The 24217-nt window shown below is 40.1% G+C and overlaps 2 protein-coding genes across 3 annotated transcripts in view; one reads left to right on the top strand and one right to left on the bottom strand.

Annotated features, from left to right (window-relative positions):
* Window positions 1-352: 352 nt before the first annotated feature.
* The window catches only part of LOC123307878 (talin-1), a 46241-nt gene continuing 22376 nt past the window's right edge, over window positions 353-24217 (top strand). For both annotated transcript variants that reach the window (XM_044890351.1, XM_044890352.1), the window contains exons 1-6: window positions 353-503; window positions 21847-22000; window positions 22818-22970; window positions 23032-23551; window positions 23632-24058; window positions 24110-24186. In XM_044890351.1, the coding sequence (XP_044746286.1) occupies window positions 21868-22000; window positions 22818-22970; window positions 23032-23551; window positions 23632-24058; window positions 24110-24186 (1310 nt within the window). In that variant the 5' untranslated portion in view covers window positions 353-503; window positions 21847-21867. The remainder of the gene's footprint in view (window positions 504-21846; window positions 22001-22817; window positions 22971-23031; window positions 23552-23631; window positions 24059-24109; window positions 24187-24217) is intronic.
* LOC123307880 (peptidase inhibitor 16-like) lies at window positions 10487-16116 on the bottom strand. Its single transcript, XM_044890354.1, has 8 exons — window positions 15979-16116; window positions 15751-15921; window positions 13873-13957; window positions 12684-12834; window positions 12564-12628; window positions 12313-12510; window positions 11074-11427; window positions 10487-10772 (listed from the first exon to the last, which is right to left on the bottom strand). Exons 1-8 carry the CDS (start codon window positions 16102-16104, stop codon window positions 10648-10650), a joined length of 1275 nt encoding a protein of 424 aa, XP_044746289.1. The 5' UTR covers window positions 16105-16116; the 3' UTR covers window positions 10487-10647.

Here is a 24217-nt window from a genome sequence, read left to right as displayed (position 1 = left end):
GTCGTTTTCATGAATTGTCGTGAATTTCTGAGAAAGTTGGTGAAAAATATAATTTTACTGAGGCACCTCCATTTCCATAATTCACCCGCCCTCCGCCACTGCTCTTACCGAATTTAGTTCAAGGCATTCCCTAGTAAGGGCGCCACAAACACTCCAAAGTGCAAATATCCGACTTGCCAAATCTACGGACTACAGGATCCAATGGCAACAATTAACTATCTCTTATCAATTTACCATTGCAAATATGAACGATTGCCATAAATGACCTTCATTATTACCAAAAATATGACCAGACATCTGGTAATGATGTGCAAACATGGCATTATATCTTGAAAATGAGCTGGTTAGTCACTCCGATATCACATCCCGTGCGAAGAAACGTGACAACGTCGCCGTATAATCTAGTAAAAGATTCACCGTGAACTGGGCGTGTTGGTTTTCACAAATAATCGAACATTTATGTGTATTTTTATGATAATGTGTTAGTTTAATTATTAAAAGAGGTGAGTAATCGAAATTTTGATATTTTCGTCACGTTTTCCTATCGGAATCATTTCCTTCAAATCCCTTGAATCTGAGAAAATCGGGTTTCAAAATTGCATCTGTGCTGGGTTACTTCACTTCTAATTTTGTCAATAACCGAGCTTGCGGAGCTCCTCAATTTTTGCCAATTTTTCGTCTTTGTATAAAGTTCCACTATTGAGATTTATTCCTAAAAGGCCGCGGAATATATTAACAATGTTTATGTCTATTTATGGTTATAGGAATTAATGGAACAGCTGACAGCTCGTTCAATTTCTGTGTTTATTTATTGAATGCCTGATAATATCTCGTTGAAGATTCCTCAGTTTATTGATTAGTATCTGACAAACTAATTCATTTATTGGATCCGCGGCTAAATTGAACGATGAGTTGTTTCGTCGTGATTTCGTTTGAATCAATATTTGGTGAGACCCTTTTTGATTTCAGCCAATTCTGTAACTTCTATATTCTGTCGTTGATCGCTGGGGTGGCTTCGGATGAAGCAGTGGTGTAGGCAGGGATGAAGAAACGGCGTTTCGATGTAATCAATAATGGTGCATTGAGACTGAACTGCGGATTTTCGAAATTTTTCGTATACCTGCTTTAAATTTATTGCCTTTCAGGCTGAACTCTGATAACCAATCAAAATTTTGCGCTGACAATTAAATATTATCGAAAAAAGACGAGTCTTTTATTTGATAACAAGAATTATTTATGAGTTCGTCCTAGGGGTCATCCGAGATTCGAAATTTGAGTTTTGTTAGTTTTCAATTGATGTCCTTCGTTATTTTTTTGCAGCTAATAATTTTGTCTTGACACGCAGCATGAATGAATGAAAAATTTGGAAGGAGGAGGCAGAGAATAATTTTCAATGAATTTGGGGTTGTTTATGGTCGGTACACGAACCTAAATTTGTGCATTTGACCTGCAGTTTCTCCGTTATCTTTGTGAAAAGTCACGTACATCTGCACCTGACAGATACCTGAGGTAATAGTGTTAAAAGTTTACGTTATCTTCAGGTATTTCTCACGTAGGTCGATCGAAAGTAATGAATGGTGTAAGGCAGTAATAGAACCAAAAAAAGAACCGATACGCGTAGGTGATATAGGTTATGTATACGATCGAACAGGTACCACTTCACGCCATGTGGTTCTGAAAATCGTGGGCTACAGAAAATAATCGTAAATAATGTATGTTGTTGCCAGGCATCAATTTGAAATGTTGTAGGTTGTCGCAGATTTGGACAGAGTGCAATCGATATACTTACCTCCTTACAGGTTACGTGTTGTGACTTCCATACTTCGAAAGAGACAAAGAAGTTACGAGAAGTTTTCGAAATTGTCAGATTCTCAATTTTCTCTAATAATTTAAGAAAAAAAGGATATGTAGGAGGAGAAGATGGCTGTCACCATTCACGAGGCATTCGTTTTACTGTACCTCTTTTAGTTTCTGTGATCTTAGGGGTATCTAATTTGCCAAACCCTGTACAATAGGCAAATGATGAACAGAAAATAACGAGGGGTTAGTTGGATGTGATTGTGACCCTAGTTAGCCAAACTGGAAAAATGTGTGGTTTGTTAGCTCCAGACGATGACTCTTGTACTTAATAGGTGCATATGTATGTGTTAGTTCTGTCTTATCTCGATGAGTGTCTATTTCCTTTCTGCGGCATGAGCAAACCGGAACAGATAAACCACGGTGGTCTTATCTGAATTACAAAGCTGCAAATAAAAAACGGTCATCGAAATCGTCTTTTACTGCTGCCGATCTATTAATAAAAATGATAAATTGATTGAATTTATACCCAAGAGAGGTCGCTGCACTCTTCAGGTCCAAAAGCAGATAAATTTCTGGTTACACAAGATAACTTTGTGAACTGGATAAAAAACTGTTCAAATTCCACATTTGAAAAAGAAATTTTTAGTTTCTGAACCGAATTTGAAACATATCCTAATCGTTGAGTACTTCTACTCGCGAAAAATGGCGCCTGTCAGTTCAGTAGCCCTTCCAAATTGAATGGCGATAAAGAAAATAATGCCTTTCGCCTATACAAGAACATTTTGCATATAATAATTTCATCAATGCCGCTCGAAGTTTCAGATATCTGCCTCGTCTCCACTTATAAATAAATTCATTGTTAAAAGCGTGAAATATGACAACAACCCGGGTCGTAATTTCAATTACGTAAATGTATTTCATATCAGAGGCGGCTGGCCTGTTGGCAAATCACCAAGCTCTCCTGCAATTTTAGTTGGCGTCCGGACTATTTGTACTATACGTGTTCTCGGAAAGTTTATTCAGACAGGAAGTCAAGATTATAATATAAACATGAGTATCGAATGGACGTGTGATTCCCGCTTTATGGAAATTCATGGTCGAGCTGACTGAATTGATTTTTCAAAACAGGGTAGGAACAGTTTGAATTACAGTAGCTTCTTCGGTTTCAATCAATAACACTGAAGATGCTACTAATAGAGAACCAGATATTTCGAAATACAGTCATTTGGTCATCTCAATAATTCATAAAATTGAATGATATTTGGTTGTAACAGAGTGCAATATGAGGATCCTATCGTGGATGCCATACTTTAGTATTCTATGAATATGCCGCTTCATGTTTCTAGTGTAAATAACCCATGTAAACACATTGCATCTTGAATACACTTCTTCTGTCAACACTGCTCATAAACACGCAGACAAAAAACACACTTCCTATGGGATATATCAATTTTGGGTTCAACCAACTTTTCCTAGTTCCGATGATGCTGAGACTGTTGTGGGAGACTCTGAATGGAATGTGCAAGAAGCATTTCTCGAAGCTGTATGAGGATATATTTAAAAATTCTTAGCCTACGATAGAACCAAATAAAATTTCAATGTCAAAATGTATTATTACTCAACATATACTCCTCTCAATTCAGACCTTCAAAGCTTATATTACCTCCTCGTTGAGAGAAAATTCACGACCTTTTAAACTTTTTTTCAGTTGAGGAAAGAGATGATAGTCGGATGGAGCCAAATCTGGTGAATAAGGGGGGTGTTCTAGTTATTCAAACCCTAAATCACGATATTTTTGCATGGCAACATGAGCTTTGTGTGCAGGAGCGTTGTCCTGCAAAAACAAAACACCTTTGGATATCTTTCCCCGTCTTTCCTCTTTAATTTTTTCCTGTAGAGTGGTCAGTAATGTCAAATAGTAATCTCCGGTTATTGTTCTACCCTCATCCACAACATCAATTATGGTTACTCCATGGCAATCCCAAAAAACTGAAAGAAGAACTTTTCCAGCAGATTTTTGGATACGAAACGTTTTAGGTCTTGGAGAACCAGAGTGTCGCCATTCCATCGATTGTTGCTTTGTTTCTGGATCGTAGAAATGTACCCAAGTCTCATCCATAGAAACAATTAGGCTTAAGAAGTCTACATCGTTTTCAAATCGAGCACAGATCGAACGCGATGCTTCTACCCTTACACGCTTTTGGTCAACATTCAAACATTTGGGGATCCATTTTGCGGCAATTTGTCCAAATTGACGTGAATTATATGATGAACACGTTCGTATGAAATATTCAGTGCTTCAGATAACCGTTTTAGCCCAATTCGACGGTCTGATAAAATAATGTCATGAACTGCATCGATATTTTCGGGGACTGACACAGAAACTGGCCTTCCCGATCGGTCATCATCTTCAATGGAAAATTTACCTCTTTTGAAGCTTGCAGTCCAATTTTTCACGGTCGCATATGAAGGACATTGATCACCAAGGGTATTAAGTATATCTTCGTAAATCTGCTTACCTCTTAACCCTTCTAAAAACAGGTATGAACTTAATGATGGCTCGATACTCCAATTTTTCGATTTTCACAATTTCGGTGGACATCTTTCTTTTAATTTATTATTATTGATGATTAACCTACAACGTGAATTATCTAAGCCAAATTGGGGTTTGACTTTACGAATGAATAGGATTTTCGATGGATGAAAATACATATATTTCATGACTATCTCTCTCAAGTGTGTAGATTGGGACAGGAAAAGCTGATTGCCACTATAGAAAGTAACGAAGATGCCAGGTACCCATTGATGAATTAAATACGTCCGACATCCGAAAATAGAGATTTGAAATTATTCACCGACTGATTGGTCTATTTCTAAACGTGATTCATTGAAGGAGGTCCTGCTTCAATCGTTCCGTGATCTCTATACTCTCGTACAAACAAAGAATCTGTGCCAAAGCTATGAAAACTATAGGCTGAGACAGTCTCGCGTTTATTATCCACTCAAATCCTGCAACAGATATTTTACTTCATGACCAGTGAGTCGTGTAGTTTATCACGAAACTGAACTTTCGGGAAAATATTCTTAAAAATATACTTTTTTAGGCATTAACAGCTTTATGGATTATTATAGTGTCAACTGGCTATCCCTGGTGAGTATTGAGTCAATTAAAACTGATGGAGCAATTCACACTCGGAGAAGTATCAATTTTTATATGTATGATCCAGTCATCACAGAACTAAAATATATAAGTTTTAGATAAAAAAAAAATCAGTTCTTCCTGTATTTGAGGGTAATTTGTTTCACTTGGGACACCCTGTAGGTAAATTCGCCGCGAAGGTGTCCACCGAAATCTCACAAATGAAAAACCATCTCGACTGACCCTCAATTTCCTCGAGGGCGTCCAAAAAAAACCACCCCGTAATCTGGCCGATAAGGACTACCCGGAGCCGAGATGAGATAAGCGCCGGGGTGGCGTCCATCGACGGGGCGTCGCCGCCCCCGACGTCGCTACGCCACATGGAGATTCCTGCGGAAAAAATCGCCGAAGACGGCGCCCGTCTGACTGGCGTCCCCGGCGCGTAACAATCCGGAGCCAGCTTTACGTTCCCGTTTTTACAGCATCCCTCCGGAGCTGGGAGAATTCACCCCACGTCGTCGTCGTCGGGAGACCGGGATACGGACGGTGGAGGAAATGGGGCGGAGATGTATGTGTGTACGATCTGTGTTGGCGTTGCGAAGATTTCTTCCGCGAATCGACGCTATACAGGGTTGGTCTTCGACTTGTACAGGGGGGGCAAAATTCGTTGTCTACGGATCCCGGGAACTATAAGAGCTAGAAGAAAATGGATGACACATTTCTAAGCTCTTTTTCAGAGACAAAGAATGGTGAAAACCGTAGCCTTCTACGATCCTTCGTTTTTTAATTATTTGCAAAAATGAGATTTTGACGATTTCGAAAAGTTCTCTCATAACTTTTTTGTTTTTGAAGTTACAGGTCTGAAACTAGAACCAGTTTTTCTACGCAGAATCAACTGACGAGCTCAAAATGTTTTTTCATTTCGAATCATTAGGCGAACTTTCGATTTTTTAAATGCAAACTTTCTTGAATTGGAAAAAAATCTTTCGTCAGTAGATTCAATGTATAAGTGACTAACAAGGTTCAAGTTTCAGATCTGTAACTTCAAAGACAAATAAAGTATGAGAACTTCTCGAAATCGTCAAAATCTCATTTTTTGCTAATAACTCAAAAACGAAGGATCGTAGTAGGATTCGGTTTTCACCATTCTTCGTTTCTCCGAAAAAGAGCTCAGAAGTGTGTCATCAGTTTTCTTCTAGCTCTCATACTTTTCGAGATCCCCTCAGTAGACAACGAATTTTGCCTACCCTGTACATTTGTTGTTCATGAGAACATCATCAAGTTCGACAAATCGAATCAATCAAATCTCAAGATTTTCAGAATTCAACCTCTATTTCTCATCGTTTTAGTCGATTTTACGTAAAAAAGAGGTGAGTGATCTCTTTGAAACTACTTGATTATTCTGTGACTTCCAGAAACAAACTAAAATATATGTTTTGATAACTAACTTCGACATTTTGTGAATGATAATGTTTTTTGGTTTGTTAAGAACTCATCAATAATTCATAAAATGTCAAAATTAGTTATCGGAATTACGAATTTCACAAGAGGAAATATAGGTTGCAATTTGGAAGTCTTGAGTTTTGACGAATTCTATTTGTTCAACACCGTGTACATTTTAGGTGCCAACAGTAAACTGTGTTATGATTCTACATGATTGAGAAATTGAAAATCGTAAAGATTTTACTAAAAATACCCTCTTAGAAGAAATATTACAAAAAGTGTGACCCGTTTTCAAAATTTTTTCATAACAATCGAATTGCCATCGAATCTTTTCAGGTGATTTACTCATTTTAAACCTTGGCACAGGGCTTCAAAAATGCATGAACTATGGAAATAGTCCCAAGCTTCTGCAATTTTTGTTCATCATTCAGTTTTGATATCATTGAAGTCTTGAAAATGAGCAAAGACCAGGAATGAAGAATGTTGAAAGAACTGACTAGAAGCTCTATGAGAATTTGTCTTTCGTCTGTTTCAGCAAGAAGTTGAAGTCTAAAATTTAGACCCCAGTTGCTTCTATAATGACAACGGTTAACTGGTTTCTCTTGTTATCAAAATGAAAAAGGATTTCGGAAAAAAAACGTATATATTTCGCAGCCATCTGTTGAAATTTCCACGAAGCTTCGAACCGCCGAATTATATTTCAACCCCTTCGAAGCAATAAATACATCGACGCATCTTGAAGCCATTATTATATCGGTCCCCCAACCCCCGTTAAAAACTCGAATACGAATTACGCTCCCCATTGTCTCTCGTACGGGAAAACATCTCGTCATCGAAAATCATCCGATGCCTCCCGATTAATTATCCAAACTCTCAACCCCTATACGCCATCGCGCCCGTTATATATTATCATATCGCAGATCATACTGTTGTTACTCATCTACGGCCGCATTGTGAAACTCTCATTGACGGTTCACTTGTCCTCGCGGGGTCTATTTACGTTGTGATTACCGTCCGCCCTTAAATTATCGCGTCGTCGGGGGCGGTTTTAGGGGGTTTGCAGCTAATTAAGTGCGTTCGAAACCGGCCGCGCGCACGCTTGTGTGCGTGTAGGTTTTGAGGATACATGAAGGTCCTGGCGTCGACCTCCAATTGACGTCCAGATGCCCAATTATCTGCCATTCTGGGGCGACGCATTTGGTGGTCTCTAATCACATCTTTGAGGGTGGAAAGGATGGGGCTGCAATCGGATAGCTTAGGTCCGTCCAGATGGATTTTCCTCTAAAGTGTCGTAAAGGAATATTATGGTCAGAAGCTCGACATTCTATCCCTCCAGTTATATAACTCCATCTATTGCTTATTCTTTCTCATATACATCTTTTAAATGCTTGAAATATGTATATTTGACTGACAAATGTTATATTTCATCTACGAGACGAGACCTTTCACTTCTCGTCTCAAGTCTTACAGTGGTCTCGTGAATATTTTGCACAATAAGGGAGTTTTCCTTTCGAATTTAAAAATTCTAGAAGCATTTCTTCGTTTCAATACAGTGTGAGTCTTTGACACGTACAAATATTTTAACAGTAGATTCTTGAGGCCAAAAGAAACCCTTTTTTCCTATACCATTTTTTCCAAATCGGCCCTGATAAAAAGATATAGCCATTTTAAGTTTTCATAACTACATTTTCTTTTTATCTTTACCTACTACTATTGTCTATCGATACGCCACTGCCACTGTCAATTGAACTTGCCACCTTCTACGTCATCACCCTTCCAATCGACTTAGAACTGAACTTCTTTCTATACCTATTCTCAATAATCACAAGTGGTAGTCTTATTTTACATAAGTGACATTGACTCTTCAGTAAACAGAACGTCTGCTGAGCTATTTGGCTCCGATTCTGACTCAGATTATTCACTAACAAGTAATAGGGAGAAACCTAAGTTTCAGTAAAAATATAAAATGAGTAGTGAAACTAAAGCTACTTCGACTAGCTTGTGAAAATGATAAATCTGAATCTGAAACCGTAGCTGCTAAAGCGGCAGTTAAAGGGAAAAGAAGCAGTATTCACCAATGCAAGATAGTGGTAGGTACTAGTGAAGTACTACTGACATGAAGAAACTCTGTTATTCTTTCGAAATTCAGGTGGACACATGTACCAACGGCGAAAATAATGAATGATCCAAAATTATGCCAAGTTTCCACAAACTTAAAAAAAGTGTATGCCTAAAAGTAAAAATTGCAAATCTAGATTCCAATTGGAGTTTCGTCATGATTATCATTATCTAATTATGTACCTTATCTTTTTCACAAATAAACACGTTTTAGCGTATTCTTAGACAAGATGTTCCAGGATTTTTTATTTTCTTGACAAGAAATCTAGATATTGACATAATATTCCTTGTCTTAGCTTGAAATTCTGAAATTAATTCTTGTCTTGATTTCAAGACAAGATCCTGAAATTTTCAAGAACTTGGCGACCTCCAGTCAAATATGAAAAAGTCGGATTTACTACAAGCATCGGTATTAGACAGAACTTAGATGTATGCAACCACCTTTGATCTAGAGGTTTACAGGGGAGAAATTGAGTATGGTTTTGGTTTAGTGATACACGTGGCGCTTGGGTTTCGCCATGTGATATGTTACTTCTGATCCTAAGTCCTAGCCTAGAGTATAGATGAAGAAAGCTTAGAGAAAGTTTCTAGAGTGAATCACGAAGAATCTTCGGCTGCCAATGAACGTTAAAGGCGTTTAGCTCTCACCCCTTCAAATCTATATTCTAGAGAGCTCGAGCTTGTCGCTTGGCACTAGCATGTTCTGATCGCCAAATGCGGCTTCTAGGCGGTCGTCTTCTTCTCAATTCCGGAAACGAAAGCGAAACATCCGCTGCCGCATCGGTAAAAACGGACCCAAGGCAAATCCGTTTCATTACGTAACCTCTAATGACAGCGCGTAAGCCAAGGGGTACGAAATCCAATCGATACGCATCTATTTATACCCTCGCACGCGCCACTCGACAAGGGCCAGCATCCGAATGACATACAATTCGTACGTATCAATTATTCCCACCCCCCGGCTCGCATCCCATTACCGAAAAATATCCGCCACCCCCCTGCCACCCCCTTTAAGGGCGTTCGTTATCCTTCGCCGCTACATAAACACGCTAAAACTTTTCAAAATCGAATTATAACCCCCGTCTATTTGTTGTTTTGCAATGGCCACATTCGAGCGTGGCGACGCTTTGGCGCCAACATTCGCATTGGTCCGGAGTTCCCCCACTCCGCCGCCGTCGCCTCCAATCGCGACGCTCCGTATCTTTACCCCATATCTAAGGGAGATACGGTTTGACGGAGATGGTCTTGATAGTTCGTTGTTGTCTCGAAATTGCATCATTCCGATGGTGAACCCCGTGGTGGTGTGCACCCTCAGCTCCAGAAGGAGGCAGACAGTTGCACGATGCTGGTCTTCACCTTGAACGCAGTTGTGGCACTTCCTGAACGCGCCCTGTACCCTGCGAGACTCCACGGCGATATGTTGTCCCCGTAAGTATTCCTCCTCTGCATGGAATGTTTGGTTGTCGCGATTTTTTCTATCACTCGGTAGAAGTGCATTTTTTCAAATTAAAAGCGGGATTCTGTATGAGCATGAATCTTTACTAGTTCGTTCAGACATTTTTCGAACTGCCCCCGTACAAATCAGTGTGTACATACAGGGGTCACGAGAAAAGTAATGTGGCATAATTTGGTCTTATAACTTTTTTCGTCACTTCGTCAACTTTCTCATTTTGAAAAGGAATGAAGAGTTACTTGATGATAGCTCAGTCTGCGTATTCATGGAGATACCCTAATGTAAATATTCGATAAGTAGCGTGTTCTGTTTACCCTCCACCACAAGGTAAACCAGGAGTGAAAATTGATTATTGCTCTTGACTACATGTTGTTGATACATACTTGCGAATGGTTACATCCTTTTGAATGAATTTCTCTTCCTATTTATCATAGCACTTACATTTGTATTTCACTCAGATGTTCGGAAGATAGTTTTTTTTATAATTTCCATTTTTATATGAAAAAAGACGGGATCGAATACATTTACGCCTATCGATTAACAAGATTTTATTGGGAAAATATGGAACAAGGGTAACTTGAATCTAAAATTCTAAAACTATGATTCAAACTTATCGTACTGCACCCGTATGTCTCATGGTCGAATGTACGGGGGTCGGAGGAGAAATTTCCAAACCGAGTTATGTGGATCTTCGTTACTCACATTTCAATTTTAAAATTCCATGAAGGAGAACTGTAAAAATGCTTATGAAACGTATTGATGTTCGTTTGTTTCGCGATCCACTATCTTGATTTTCTAGTTCGGGCCAACTGTCTTTCCCTAAAAAGTTAAATACTTTACTGGGTGTAATTACAAGTATAATTTTGTTGGAAATACAATATTCATTAACATTTTTTTAAAGTCTGTTTCGAAAAATTCCTGTCTTTCGGGTCAGCTGAACAGTGAGCCAAAAAACTGCAATAGAAGAAAACTCTTCGGGAATTCGAATAAAAAAATCATTCCTCATGATGGTGGGGGTATACAAATCAAGGGTTCGCCCCAGAACAAGGTTTAATGCCTGACGATGATAATGTAACCCAAAAAAAAATCCTAACAGCAGAATTAACACGTCCCCACTTACGTTTAACCATGCATCTCCTCACAAGCACATCTTCATCATCAATCTCGTTTATTGGAGGATCTTCTGTAACCGCTTCACTGACCATCCTCTCCAACAGAACCATAGGGCCTTTCTGCTTCTTCGAAATATCTCCTATCATCTGGGCATCCTTATCGGTAGCGACTTCTAGGTTTGCTGCGTAAGACGTTTCAAAACTCGGTATGTCTGAGATGGCTACTTCCATTTTTGTAGTTGACCACGTGATATTTTGAGAAGATGTTACGTTGACTTGACCTGGAGTAAGACTCGCTTCCGTAAGGATTGTGTTATTTTCGCTGTGCTGTTGGAGTTCCTCGTCAGTATTTAACATAGTTTCTGGAAGGAAACAAGATGAGACATGGCAGAAACCTTCGATCGATGAAAATGGGCGTTTGCAAATAGCATAAATGGTATTTAAATCAAAATCATAGGCTGTTACTTGGGTTGCTATTTAGGAATCGAGAATGGAAAGAACAAACGATCGAATTGCCACAGTTTTCACGATAAAACAATGCACTATTTGCTTTTAACGCATCTGGAATACCTTTTCTTTGCTTCTCTTCACATTGAAACATCCAATCTGTTAATTGATCTTTTTTTTCTCGCCAATATGGATAAATTTTGTAGGCATTTTACGGCACCAATCGACGTGAGCATCAGATTTTTAGGGTTAGACCCTTCAAAGTTGGAACTGTTTGGATTCCAACGTGAATGTAGCTCATAGGCAACCAAATGTTTGTCGAAAATCTTTTATCTGGTGTTCATACAGTGTCCTAGCCATACACAATGACCTTGGATGGTGCTTCATCTCCAGAAGTTGATTGAGGCACTATCCTTGAGGTAGACCACGTCGAAACTCCTTTGATAATCTAAAACTCAAAGTGGAAAGGGCTGATTTCACCTGGCAATACTAGTTTTGCCAGTTCTCAATACACAAATAGCAACCCTCGAAACAGGCATGTACTGAGAACAGTCAAAGATGCTTCGAAGAGGTAGAAGCAATGAGGTGCAAGACTGAACTTGTTGCCTTACAGCAACAAGTTCAGTAGGAACCGATGAATGGCTTGAGAACGAAGTTCTATAATCTTAAGAGTCATTCTGTGCGGAGAGCGAGCATAGGTACTGTCTATTCTGGTTCCTAGATAGCTCTAACGACGTGTTAATCGATATCCACGAACTACATTCTAGTACTCACATCCAAAGCAAGGTTTCACAACTGACCTAGACTCCTCAAGACCTCCGCCTTCTCCCTAGAAGTCCTCCTGTCGTACTCCCTAGCAGCGCACAGTGCGAAATACCTTTTGCCGCACCTTCGACCATCAGGACATCTAGAACAAGGAGCTCCAACCTCGTAAACCATCTCCCCTTCGACGTTTCCGTAGTTGCACACCATGAAGAAGGCTGTCACGTTTTCCAGCACTTGAAAAAAAAGGTTTAGGCGTCGGGGATTTCAAGGACCAAAGCGTTCTCACGTTTGGTGACTCCACAACCTAACCTGCTGGTCCCGGACCACGCCAACTGCGCGAACTGCTTGGTGCTGAAAGAAGGAAAGGTTTTCAGTGGATCTAGGTGATGGTAGTCGTTCGATTTACTGTTTGTTGTCTTTGTAGTTCTCCACGTCTTCTAGCGGCATGGTGCTGGAGCTGTAGTATGCGGATTCCAGCATCTCGGTGATTATTTCTTGTACTGATTTAGGTTTGACGGAAACCCTGAAGAAGATCAGTTGTCCGATGTTCTCTCCGGCTGGGGATTGCCGTTAAGGGAAGGAAGAAGGCAGATTAATACTTGGATCTGCCACTTGTGGGCGTAACTCCTTGGTTTCGATGCAGTGCTCACGCAGAGTGTCCCCTTGAACACTGAACCGAAGAAGATCCCTACAGTAGGGAATACTCCTTCTGACGAAAATGATGTATTTTTTATGAAATATCTTTGAAACGTCACATTTTGAAATAACTATTTCAACCGTTTCCCAAAAAATTATTTGAGGTACTTAAAAATGAAAAATAAAATGGGTATTTAAAATTTAAAGTATTTCGTTTCTATTGCACAAGTTGGCAACATCGACCGAAATGTACGTCGATAATAAAGGACAACAAATACACTATCTTGATGAGATAGACGAAGATGGTTGTCTATGAAGTCTGTGACGAACGAAGAAGGTCGTAAAATTTTATGGGATTTTTATGGCCGGTTGCTGTTAAGGCTCGCCAGTGAGTACTATTTTCTAGTAGGCGCTGTTGCCAAATCGTAAACTAGAAACGAGGCGATTTAAATTTCAAAACCTCATATTTGAGGAATGATTTTGAATAGTTTCCGCGGTGCATTTGAAAAATTCATGAAGGAAACTCATAATTATTCAGTTTGAACTTGCATATGCTGTGATAACTCAAATTGAGGAGCACTCCTCATTCATAAGGATACACAAAGTTTCAGAAAAAAATGACATAATGTTCACTGTGGACACTTTGCGTGGAACACCCTGTAAAACCTTCGTGTGGAATTTGCATCGTTTTTCGTCGTTTATTAAAAACGCCCAAACGATCATAATTTCAAATTGGCCACCGAATGATCTGGCCGGAATCTCCTAGATTATGTTCCGGCGCTCGGGGTTCGACTGGGGGGAAACCCCCCCGCGATAAATCAGGACATCAAGCCGGCCGGGACGTCGTCGGGCAAAAAGCGGACGATCGGAAAATCAATGAGCGCGTCGTCCTCGATGAGTTATGATCCGGACGCCGCCTCTGCCGAAACGAGCCGGTGTATTTTATTGTTATACCTTACCGGAGCTCTGCCTGCACTTGTCATATTGAAGTATGCATTTGTTCGCGTAGCACTGCGCGAAATAGGCCAATTCCTCATCCCAGACCTGGAAAATGAGATCTGGGTCGATTAATTCTGCACGGATTTGGGGCCGCGGACGCTCGCAGACTCCGAAGGCGTCGGAGATTCACGCTAGATTCGAATTTGCCGCCGTTCGGACGGTCCAGTGTTGCCAACAAGGGAAAAACAGTTTGACAGTTGACAGTTGAGGGTAGTAAGAAGGACAAAACTGACAGTCGCATACTATTGTTCGGAGATATTTCGAAAATCATAAAAGTTTGATGGCAACTCTTGATCGAATGGTTGATTTAGCTTCCTCAACAGAGAAAAAGGAAGATGGAATATTCTGTACCAGTTATTTGTGATGCCAAATGTACTGGATTCCCAGTATCCGATATTTTACTTTCTCCAGAATCGATAGAGCAAGGCAAATTGGAGATATAGATTTGTCCTTTCAATAATGCGAGCTAGTCATGAACTGCGTAGTAGTTGGGGAGCCGACGATGCTAAAGCGGGATTCACCCGAGCGTCGTGGGACCTAGTGGATTTTGAAGAATATTTGGTAGAAAGAAAAAAAGGTTCTATGATGTACAAACTCGAGCGTGTCAGATTAAGACAGTATATGCCCTTCTAGTCTCTGATAATAAATTCATGTTAATCTGACAGTTTGCGTGGTGGGGCTGGCCGTACAGAAGAGTTGAAAGTGGTAAAAAAAATGGTTTAGAGCGTGTCAGATTTATAGAGGATATTTTTATTGAACCCAAAGAAACCTACTTTTCAAGAAACTGGCTGTGACGTAAGTTCACAGTGGTCCTTTGAAAATGCCAAAAAAAATCGTTACTTGTACATACTCTAGCGTGTCAAATTTTTATACACATTGTTAATCTGGTGTTGAAGACGTGTTGACCCATTAATCTGGCACTTATCATGGGAGTTTTTTTAATCTGACAGTTTGAAGATGATAACAAGGCATTTTTTTTTAATTTCTCCCTTCCTGTACCTCAAATCGTTTCTGTATTCACTATAAAAGTTGTAGGTAATAAAATTCTATAAAAGTTTTGTCTGAAGCAATTTTACATACTCTTAACCGTTTTCGAGTTAGAGGGCGATAAGGGCGAGAAGCTTAGCCACACATGCGAAAGGCCAAGGTCAATGTGGAAACCCAGTCTAATGTACATTCATCGCTATATATCTCGAGAACGCTCAAACGTAGAAAAAATTGCTTCGGACAAAATGTGTAGAAACTGTTATGCTCTACAATTTTTATAATGAATGCGAAAACAATTTGAAGCCCAGGAGAGAAGATAATTCAAAAAAACTGATTTTTGTTACCTTTATGGCCTATTTTCGATGTTTCGACTTGCTGAAAGTGTCAGATTATATGTTTTTCGTTATTCTTGAATCATTAGCTTCTAGATAAGAAAAAAGCCACCGAGCTCCAGAATGTACACGTTTTTTTTTGCAATTTTGGCGCTCTCCCATACATATTCGTCACGCTTGAATTATCAGATTAGGAGAATGTATACTTTTCAACATGTAATTAACCACGTATATCTTAATCTGACACGCTCGATGTAGAATGATCGTTGTTTTTTTACCATTCTGACAGGCTGTCCTAGACAATTCCCCCTATAAACAAGGCAAATTTTTCGTAAAGATACTCTACAGGGTACAAGGTATCTCGCTCGAGTAAATTCCGAGTTTCCTTCTTGGGCTCCCCAACTACAACGCTCGTTCATGACTAGCTCGCAGTATTGGAACAACAATGCTGCCTCCAATTTATCTTCAACAGAATGCTTCCTCTATCGGTCCATATAGACAAGTGCTGATTAAAATTACCAGTTCCATCATGTCGGCTGCTTGGGGCAGATTGCCGTCGTTCTGGCCCAAAGCCTCCCCTGAGGCGATCTTGTTCCTGTAGTAATTGTGCAAGTCTAAGGTGAAACTTTTCAGGCCTCCGGTATATTCGAATTTCGTCTTAACTTTGCATTCCGGCCCTACGCTGCAGTCCTGAAAGCGGAGTTGGTGAAATAGAGATACAGAACGTTAGTAAGTTGACTTTCTTACGTGTTTCAAAGTGCACATGACGTGTTCCACCGTTTCGTTGTTGACGTGGCAGGGAAAAAGGCAATAATCTACGTCTGATGAGTCCGTAGTTCGTAGGAGCAAGTAAAATACGAAGTAAATCTTCATTTTCTAATGATTGACGTTTGGTCATAGATGTTTCTGATCTAATCAGGACTGCCACATCATTCTTCTTCTTGTTTTGCTATGATGAACCTCGAGAATCCAATATAAGAAAGATTTTCGAACCATCCTCGTAATTGTCACACTTTGATACATATATTTATTAAAAAAAAATATTAAATAATGGAAATAATGAGCTGAAAAGTTGAATATTTCGAAAACTGTTGATTGACGAGCCAAAGTATCAAGAAGATATAGCTGTATCTGAAATTTTCGATTCTAAAATGGATTTTATGGGGGAACATTAAATCCAATCGTCTCTTAATCCATAAACAACCCCCCATCCCCCAAAAAAAAAAACCACCATCCCTAAAAAGTGAATCTGGTTGTTGTTTCAGGATCACTGTACCTATCTATCCTCCTTAGAAATATTCAGTTAATGATCCCAGTGGCTGGAGTTAGGAGTGTCGTAAATAAAACAAGATTCGTTTGGTAATACCGAAATACAGCCTTTAAGATCCTCCAACCTCTGAGATTCACTCTTAGCCCAGCGCTGTTCCGAATCTGGATCTCGTAAATTCCCGAAAGCCCTTCTTGTCCATAAAACATATCACTGAGATTGAAAATTTCCCGGTTTGAGCTCATCGGACGATATAAATAACTCGAGTGTTGATGAAGGATGATCCAATAAATGCGGAAATCTCAATTTGATGCGTTAGTATCGTTCAGCTCGAAAATCACTTTCTTTCTTACTAGTTTTATGTTGTGGCACGATCTTGAGAAGAAATCCGCAGAGCAGCTAAGGTCTGCCATGTGTGTTCTAGATCCTTGTTGAAATTGTTGAAAATAGCTATTGAAGCATTCATCAAAATTCAGTTCAGGTATTAAAGGCATTAACTTTACAAAGTTCTGCTGTTGAAGTTCAACAGTATTCGCTTCTGTATTTACAGTGGAACTCCTCTATCTCTAAGAATTCTCTAGCTCGATTATTTTACGTTTTTACAACATGGCTGTGCCCATTACTCGAAAATTTCTAAAACTGAAATTTAGCAGTAACCAAGGCGGCAGCCAATTCTCACTCGAATTTTTTTGGGAAGCACCAATTGGGGAGTCTGCAACTCATAAAGACTTGTTGTAAGTTTCCTTGCATTTTCCGCGACTTAGCAGAATCAAAGTAGATCTAAATGTGATATAACTTTCAGAAGAACAACTATTTTAGTAATAAATCTCAGCATTCCATACTTTTACCTGTAAACCTCAGCTTCAACCCCTAGATTCTACCACTTCTGGGAGTACCATTTTTTGGCTGGTGTGCAAACACGGTGGGAGCAGAACCAAGAATGGTGAACAATTGTGTACCCTTTTCCTTTATCCTTTTTGGTTTCTCCTCGATGGAAATACGATTTTTTTTACCTACCATTAACGGTCTCCACACTGGAGCATCCAGACTCGTGTCGCCACATGGTTTTCTCCTCGATCAGCGGTCCTGGAAAGTAGTTCACTCGGGCAAACGTCAAGTGCGCCTACCCTGTCACGTTCAAGCACGTGCCAAACCGCGTGGCGTATCGATTGGAGGCGTCGCGACGCGAACGGCGACGCCGAACGGTCGGACGCTCCCGTTGCTAGGCGACGTAGCCGACGGGCGTCCCACGGACATCATCTCAGATGGCTCTGTACGATCGGGGTGCGCCACCATTGAGTGTTTTCATCCCCCCGGTGTAACTCGATAGTGGGCCGCGGCGTTTTTCGTTAAAACGGAAGTTGTGTCTTTAGACGCCGGGCCCGGTGGGTTTGGATTTTCGGCTTGAAAGTTTCGTTTTCGCGTGTGCATCGTTCATCAGTAACACCCTCGACCGATTTGAGTATAGGCGACCTGTCGAGTTGATATTGATGCGTGTTGAAACATGTTTACGAACGTGTTGTTTATGGGAGTTTTTAGGTAAGTGGGTTTCGGTAGCGCCATCTGGTGGATTCGTTTTTGGTATCGTCGTTGATCGATATGAATTTGAACGGACGTTTGGTTTGGGAATTTCGGAGGTTTCATGAAAATTAGTGTTTTGGGTGTTGGATTTAGTCCCAGTTGGTTTTTTCTTGTCCTCCAAAAGTCAACAGTAGTGTAATTGTTTTTATTGGAATGTAGGCTGAAAATTTCTCTTTAATTTCTTCACTGGCGAAAAATACTGAAATATTTTCTTTTCATGGTATTCCTAGGTACAGAACAGCTTGCAGAAGATTGATTCATTCACGCCACAAGAAAAAAAAGGCCATTTTACATGAAAATCGTCGTAGATTCATGCTTGGGGCAAAGTTCGCTTCAATCTTCGCATCTTATCATCGTGAGCCTTGCCTTATGATTTAATCTCATTAGGCACATTTTTTTCCTCATTTTCAAATATCTCACAGAAATGATTTTACTTGACGCCAAAGGGACAAATTGTGTTTAGAGTTCATTAGTTTAGATGAAAGAAATCATTGCCGAGAGATTCCTTCCAATTTCGGTTGAAATGATTCAAGTGTTTTTGAAAGATTGATTTTTGCTTTGGATAAATTCTACAGAAACTGATTAAATCTTTTTGTCCTCTACTCTTTCCAGTCGTTTTTGGTTAATTAAGTGTTTTTGCCTTCCTTGTTCTCTTTTCTCCCAGAAACTTTTCACCCCATAATTGCCTAATAGCACCCTCATCATCCATCCCTTTCATACATCCCCCACCAGCATAACCACTGTCCTTTTTCCTTAAAATCTTGAACTTGCCGACCTGTACGTCTCGCGATATAATATTGCGCAAAATCCCCGCGTGAAACGGACCGTGTGTGTCGCCTTTAGGGACGTCACGGCCGCCTATGCCTGTTCGGGCTTGTTATCGATACAGGGAAAGACACAATTGAATAAAGAAAGCAACTCGCTCGCGTGCGAGTCAATAAACTGATAAGTCCACACGGAGAACTCTCTCTCTACGTGTCACATAATTCAATCAGGCACCGTTCCGAGGGGTTGGGGGCGGAAATATGGGGGTGGTGCGCCCCCTAGCAGTGAGAGGGGGGGTTGGTATGGCTCGGGAACGGAGTTGGCTGCTCGGTGGCTTAATCAGGTTAATCGGGCCTGAATAATATATCACTTGACTCGACTGAATCGTGGGGGATGTGGTAGGTAAAGTTCTTAATTGTCTCGCGTTCGCATTCGGTCTCATTGCACAAACTTTTGGCGTTTGAAGTTCGTGGTAACACCGCGGCGTGGCGTCGTTTTTAGACGTACGTCGAAAAGCGTTAAAAAATCGTCGTCGAGTAGGCTACGCAATCTGTATTAAATGTTCTGTGCTTGAACTTTATTCTTTGTTCGACACACAACGTTTTAATGGAAATGAGTTTACTTTTGAACATTCCAGGAAAAATTACTAGATGATTCAAGATGATTTTCAAAGAATTTGAGATTATTCAACATTTTTGTATGAAAGAATTTCAACCAAAGTTCCAAGCGAGCAGCTTTGTGCGAGTTCAATACCTGGATGGGTAAACAAGCTTTTAGAGACTCCTGCATTCACGCCAGAATATGATATAAAAATACAGAAATAATTAAATACAATGTTTAACAATGCCACCATTAACATCGATACAAGCTTGTCAACGCAAAATGAGGGAATATTTATTGTATGTTGCCTATTTTGATAAAAATCGACAGCATTAATAATGGGGAATTTTCCTCAATTTGGGTTATCACAGCATATGCGAGTTTAAACTGAATAATTATGAGTTTTATTTATGAATTTTACAAATGCACCGCGGAAACTATTTAAAATCATTCTTCAAATATGAGGTTTTGAAATTTGAATCGCTTCGTTTCCAATTTACGATTTGGCAACAGCGCCTACTAGAAAATAAAAAGAACAATGGCTTGTCTATAAAATAACAGCTGTTGATTTACAGAGTACCAACTGGCGAGCCTCAACATCAACCGGTCATAAAAATCCCATAAAATTTTGCGATCTTCCTCATTCGTCGCAGACTTCATAGACATTTCTTTGTCTATCTCATCAAGATAGTGTATTTGTTGTCCTTTATTATCAACGCATATTTCATTCGATGTTGCCAACTTGTGCAATTGAAACGAAACGCTTTAAATTTTAAATACCCATTTTTATTTTTCATTTTTAAATACTTTTTTTGGGGAACGGTTGAAATGGTTGTTTCAAAATGTGACGTTTCAAAGATATCTCATAAAAAAATACATCATTTTCGTCAGGAGGGTATTCCCCATTCGTTCCATTAATTTTTGTTCATTGCGTTAACCGGTTGTTTTAAATGGCTCCCTACAAAATAATCCTGAGGATGCAGTCAGGTTATCTCTCAGACTCATAATGAACAATCGACTGATAACTAAAATTCTGATTGTTCATTGAGTTCATTTGTCAACCGCCATCAAGTGTCGAATCATTTGTTCGTGGAGGATAGACTACCCAAAATACACTCGCGCGCGAAATTCGATTTCCGTTCAGTGTTCTTGATGTTCCCAAGCAACTTTTCCGAATTTTTCTTTCGTTGAAACCTTCTTCAAAGTACGAGGAAGGTTTCAAAGCTAAAATAAACGAAACCGTTTCAGCCGTTTTCACAAGATTCGATGACAACTCAAAACAGGGCTCCATATTTATTTATAAAGGTATATTTTTCTTTTTATTCGAAAGTGTCCCTACGTATTCCCATCAAAGCGTCCCGCGCCAGACGCCAGTTTGGTTTAAAGCGTCGCGACGACTCCTTTCGGTTCATCTCATGAATTTCGTCGAATTTATTCGTTTTCATGAGCCGAGTTTATCTACGCGGTGCTGGTTTTGGGCCGGGGGTCTGAAAAAGTGAAGAATGTGGTTTTTCGGAAGAGGGACGCTGATGGCAAGACACCGAGAGGGGATTGTAATTGAATTGGAGTCTTGTGTCGAGTTTTTGCCGCTTATAAAACCGCGATTCGTGGGGGAAATCTGATCATCCGCTTCGACGGTCTACCGGGGGGTAAGTTCATCGATAAGGGTAATTATAAACGACGGAAACTTCTCCTGATACGTGCTCAAAACGTAAACTGTGATAATCTAGGGTGAGCATGCTCCCCTCTCTCAGAATGGGCAAGTTTCCTAAAACTCCAAAATCGAATTTAAAATTATTTATGGAAACCCTTTTCTATTAGTTATCCAACACTTAAAAGATTCGCTTCAAAATTAAGATATTTCAGAAATATACCCTTCGAAACTTCGATTATGTAAAGGCTTGTGACGTAGAATGCCTTCACTAAAGTCTAGTAATTTTTGTTAATTAGACAACAGTGGAACTGATCAAGAAGATATAGAATTCTATATCCACACATTTCAAAAAATTGTTTCTGCAATCTGTGTCTATATATTCTCAAAAACGATGACATTTTGTGTCATTGTTTGATATTTCTATGCACTGTTTGTGTTCCTTGTCAAATGTGATCACCAAACTTGATATTTATTAAGTCTATGATGATCATAAAACTTTCATGACCTTTATTGATTCGACGGGCGTTGCCGGATTGTGAAAATGACGTACAATGTTCATAAGAGAGCACTTCTGAAATCAGAATTTTCGTAAGTGAATACAGATAAAACGCAATATGTTAAAATTCTAAAAAAATATATTTCGATATATTTGAGTTATAAGGATTTCAATGACATATATTTTGAAATTTAGGAAAATACCCCATATATTCCTCAATGTTTTTTTTTACGATAAATTTGTTTGTTTCAGTGAACTTGAACATTCTTCAACATGTCCTTATCACTGCGGATCAATCTCATCGAAGGAAATGTCACAAAAACCATCGTTTTCGATTCTTCCACAACGGTTTACGATGCCTGCAGGATCATCAGGGAAAAATGTACAGAAGCAAACATGGGACAACGTAAGTGTACATCCTCAATCTGTTATTAGCCTTTAATTTATCTCATTTCATTTGGAGAACAAGTTTATAATACGTTGAGGTTCATATTATACAGCATCCAGGTGTTCAAACGCCTTAAATTTTATCTCGAAGGCATCCCCTTTAAACATATCAAAAAATTACAAGAAAATCTTCACAGACCCTTCGAGGAAAATTTCTCTAGTGGGAATTCGGGCCGCAAACCTGCCTTCCCCACAGCTCTAGGGCCTTTGGTGCGGAAATAACACCTCCAGCCTCAATAAATAACCTTTACGGCTCCGAGAATGGATAACCCAAGACCGCGGTTTTATTGTTTCACGATCTCCGGCACTTCTATCTGTGCCAGTTCGGTCCTCGCTCGCAATTTAGATCATCCGGCAGATAAAAGGGCTTATGCGGATTATGAATACGGGATTTGGGAAATCGGTTTTCCACGTCAAATGGAGAGCTACTAATGTCTGATTTCGTTTCATTTGAAAATGCCATCTCGAATTTTTGTTCGTTATATCAATATTTGTACTCGGGCAGAATATACCTTCCAAGGCTCTTATAATTTAGGGGGTCCCTAAGCGTTTAAGTGTCCCCTAAAAGTTGTTCGAAACGAAATCCTAGATAAGTGTCACCTAAATCAGCTTAGGTGTACTAGATCGTCTTTTAAAGTTTACGTTTTCATATGAGTAATCATCAGGATCCTTCTAGGAAATGCAGGAACTAATGGTTAAACTTGAGATATACAAAGCTACATGATTCTTGCTACAGTATGGAGGGTGAAATAAGAAAAATTCCTCTTCTTTTACAGCGAAAGACTACGGCCTATTCCTCACCGATGAAGACAGCAAAACTGGAGTATGGTTAGAGCCAGCCCGTCAACTGGAATACTACCTACTGAGAAATGGAGATCTCTTGGAATACAGGAAAAAATTGAGGACCTTGAGGGTCAAAATGTTGGACGGTAAGCCAACTTCCCATCTGAAATATACAAGCGGTAATAAACGCAAGTTTCCTTCTTGCAGAATCCGTGAAAACGATGCTGGTGGACGACTCCCAGATCGTGGCCAACCTGATGGTGGTCATCTGCACGAAACTTGGCATCACGAACCACGACGAATACTCCCTGGTCCTGCAGGAACTCCCCGACAACCAGGAGAACCTGGATAATCGAAACTACGGCACGCTGACCCTCAAAAGGAAGAAGGAGGAGAAGATCGAAAGGGACGCCAAGATGGAACAGCTGAGGAAGAAGCTGCACACCGACGACGAGGTGCCGTGGCTGGATCCGGCTAAAACACTGAGGGAACAAGGGATAGACGAGAACGAGACCGTTATACTGAGGAGGAAATTCTTCTTTTCCGATCAGAACATCGACTCGCATGATCCGGTGCAGCTGAACCTGCTCTACGTCCAAGCCAGGGACGCCATTTTGAACGGAACCCATCCGATTACGGAGTCCAAGGCCTGCGAGTTTGCCGGGATACAGTGCCAGATCCAGTTTGGGGATTTCGTCGAGAACAAGCATAAGCCAGGTTTTCTAGAGTGAGTATTTGCCCTTTTCAGTCGATAGAGTATGTTCCTAGTCCACCCAGGTAGCCATAACGTCATTTCTCTTCTTACAGACCGAAAGAATTCCTACCCCAGTCCTACGTCAAAGTCAAGGGGATAGAAAAGAAGATCTTCGCCGAGCACAAGAAGCACCAAGGGTTGGACGAGCTGGAAGCGAAGGTGCTGTACACGAAAAACGCTAGAGCGTTGAAAACATACGGTGTCACCTTCTTCCTGGTCAAGGAGAAGATGAAGGGGAAGAATAAGTTGGTACCCAGGTTGTTAGGGGTGACCAAAGACTCAGTGTTGAGGCTGGATGAGAAGACCAAGGAAATACTGCAGACTTGGCCGTTGACCACGGTCAGACGTTGGGGTGCTAGTCCGAACACTTTCACCTTAGATTTCGGGGATTATTCCGATCAATACTACTCGGTACAAACCACTGAAGGTGAACAAATCCAGCAAATTATCTCCGGGTACATCGATATCATCTTGAAGAAGGTAAAATTTTTGTTTTATATTTTTCTTAAGTTTAATTTTAATTATTTCCAGAAACAAGCTAAGGATCACTTTGGAATTGAAGGAGACGAAGGGTCTACGATGTTCGAGGAGAGTGTGGCACCACATAAGTATGTTTGACGTTATACAGTATGATAATTT

The sequence above is a fragment of the Coccinella septempunctata genome, chromosome 2 (assembly GCF_907165205.1).
Source record: "Coccinella septempunctata chromosome 2, icCocSept1.1, whole genome shotgun sequence".
In the NCBI taxonomy this organism is placed as follows: domain Eukaryota; kingdom Metazoa; phylum Arthropoda; class Insecta; order Coleoptera; family Coccinellidae; genus Coccinella; species Coccinella septempunctata.
The sequence above is the reverse complement of the archived record's forward strand: the minus strand, read 5'-3'. Positions and strand labels throughout refer to the sequence as shown.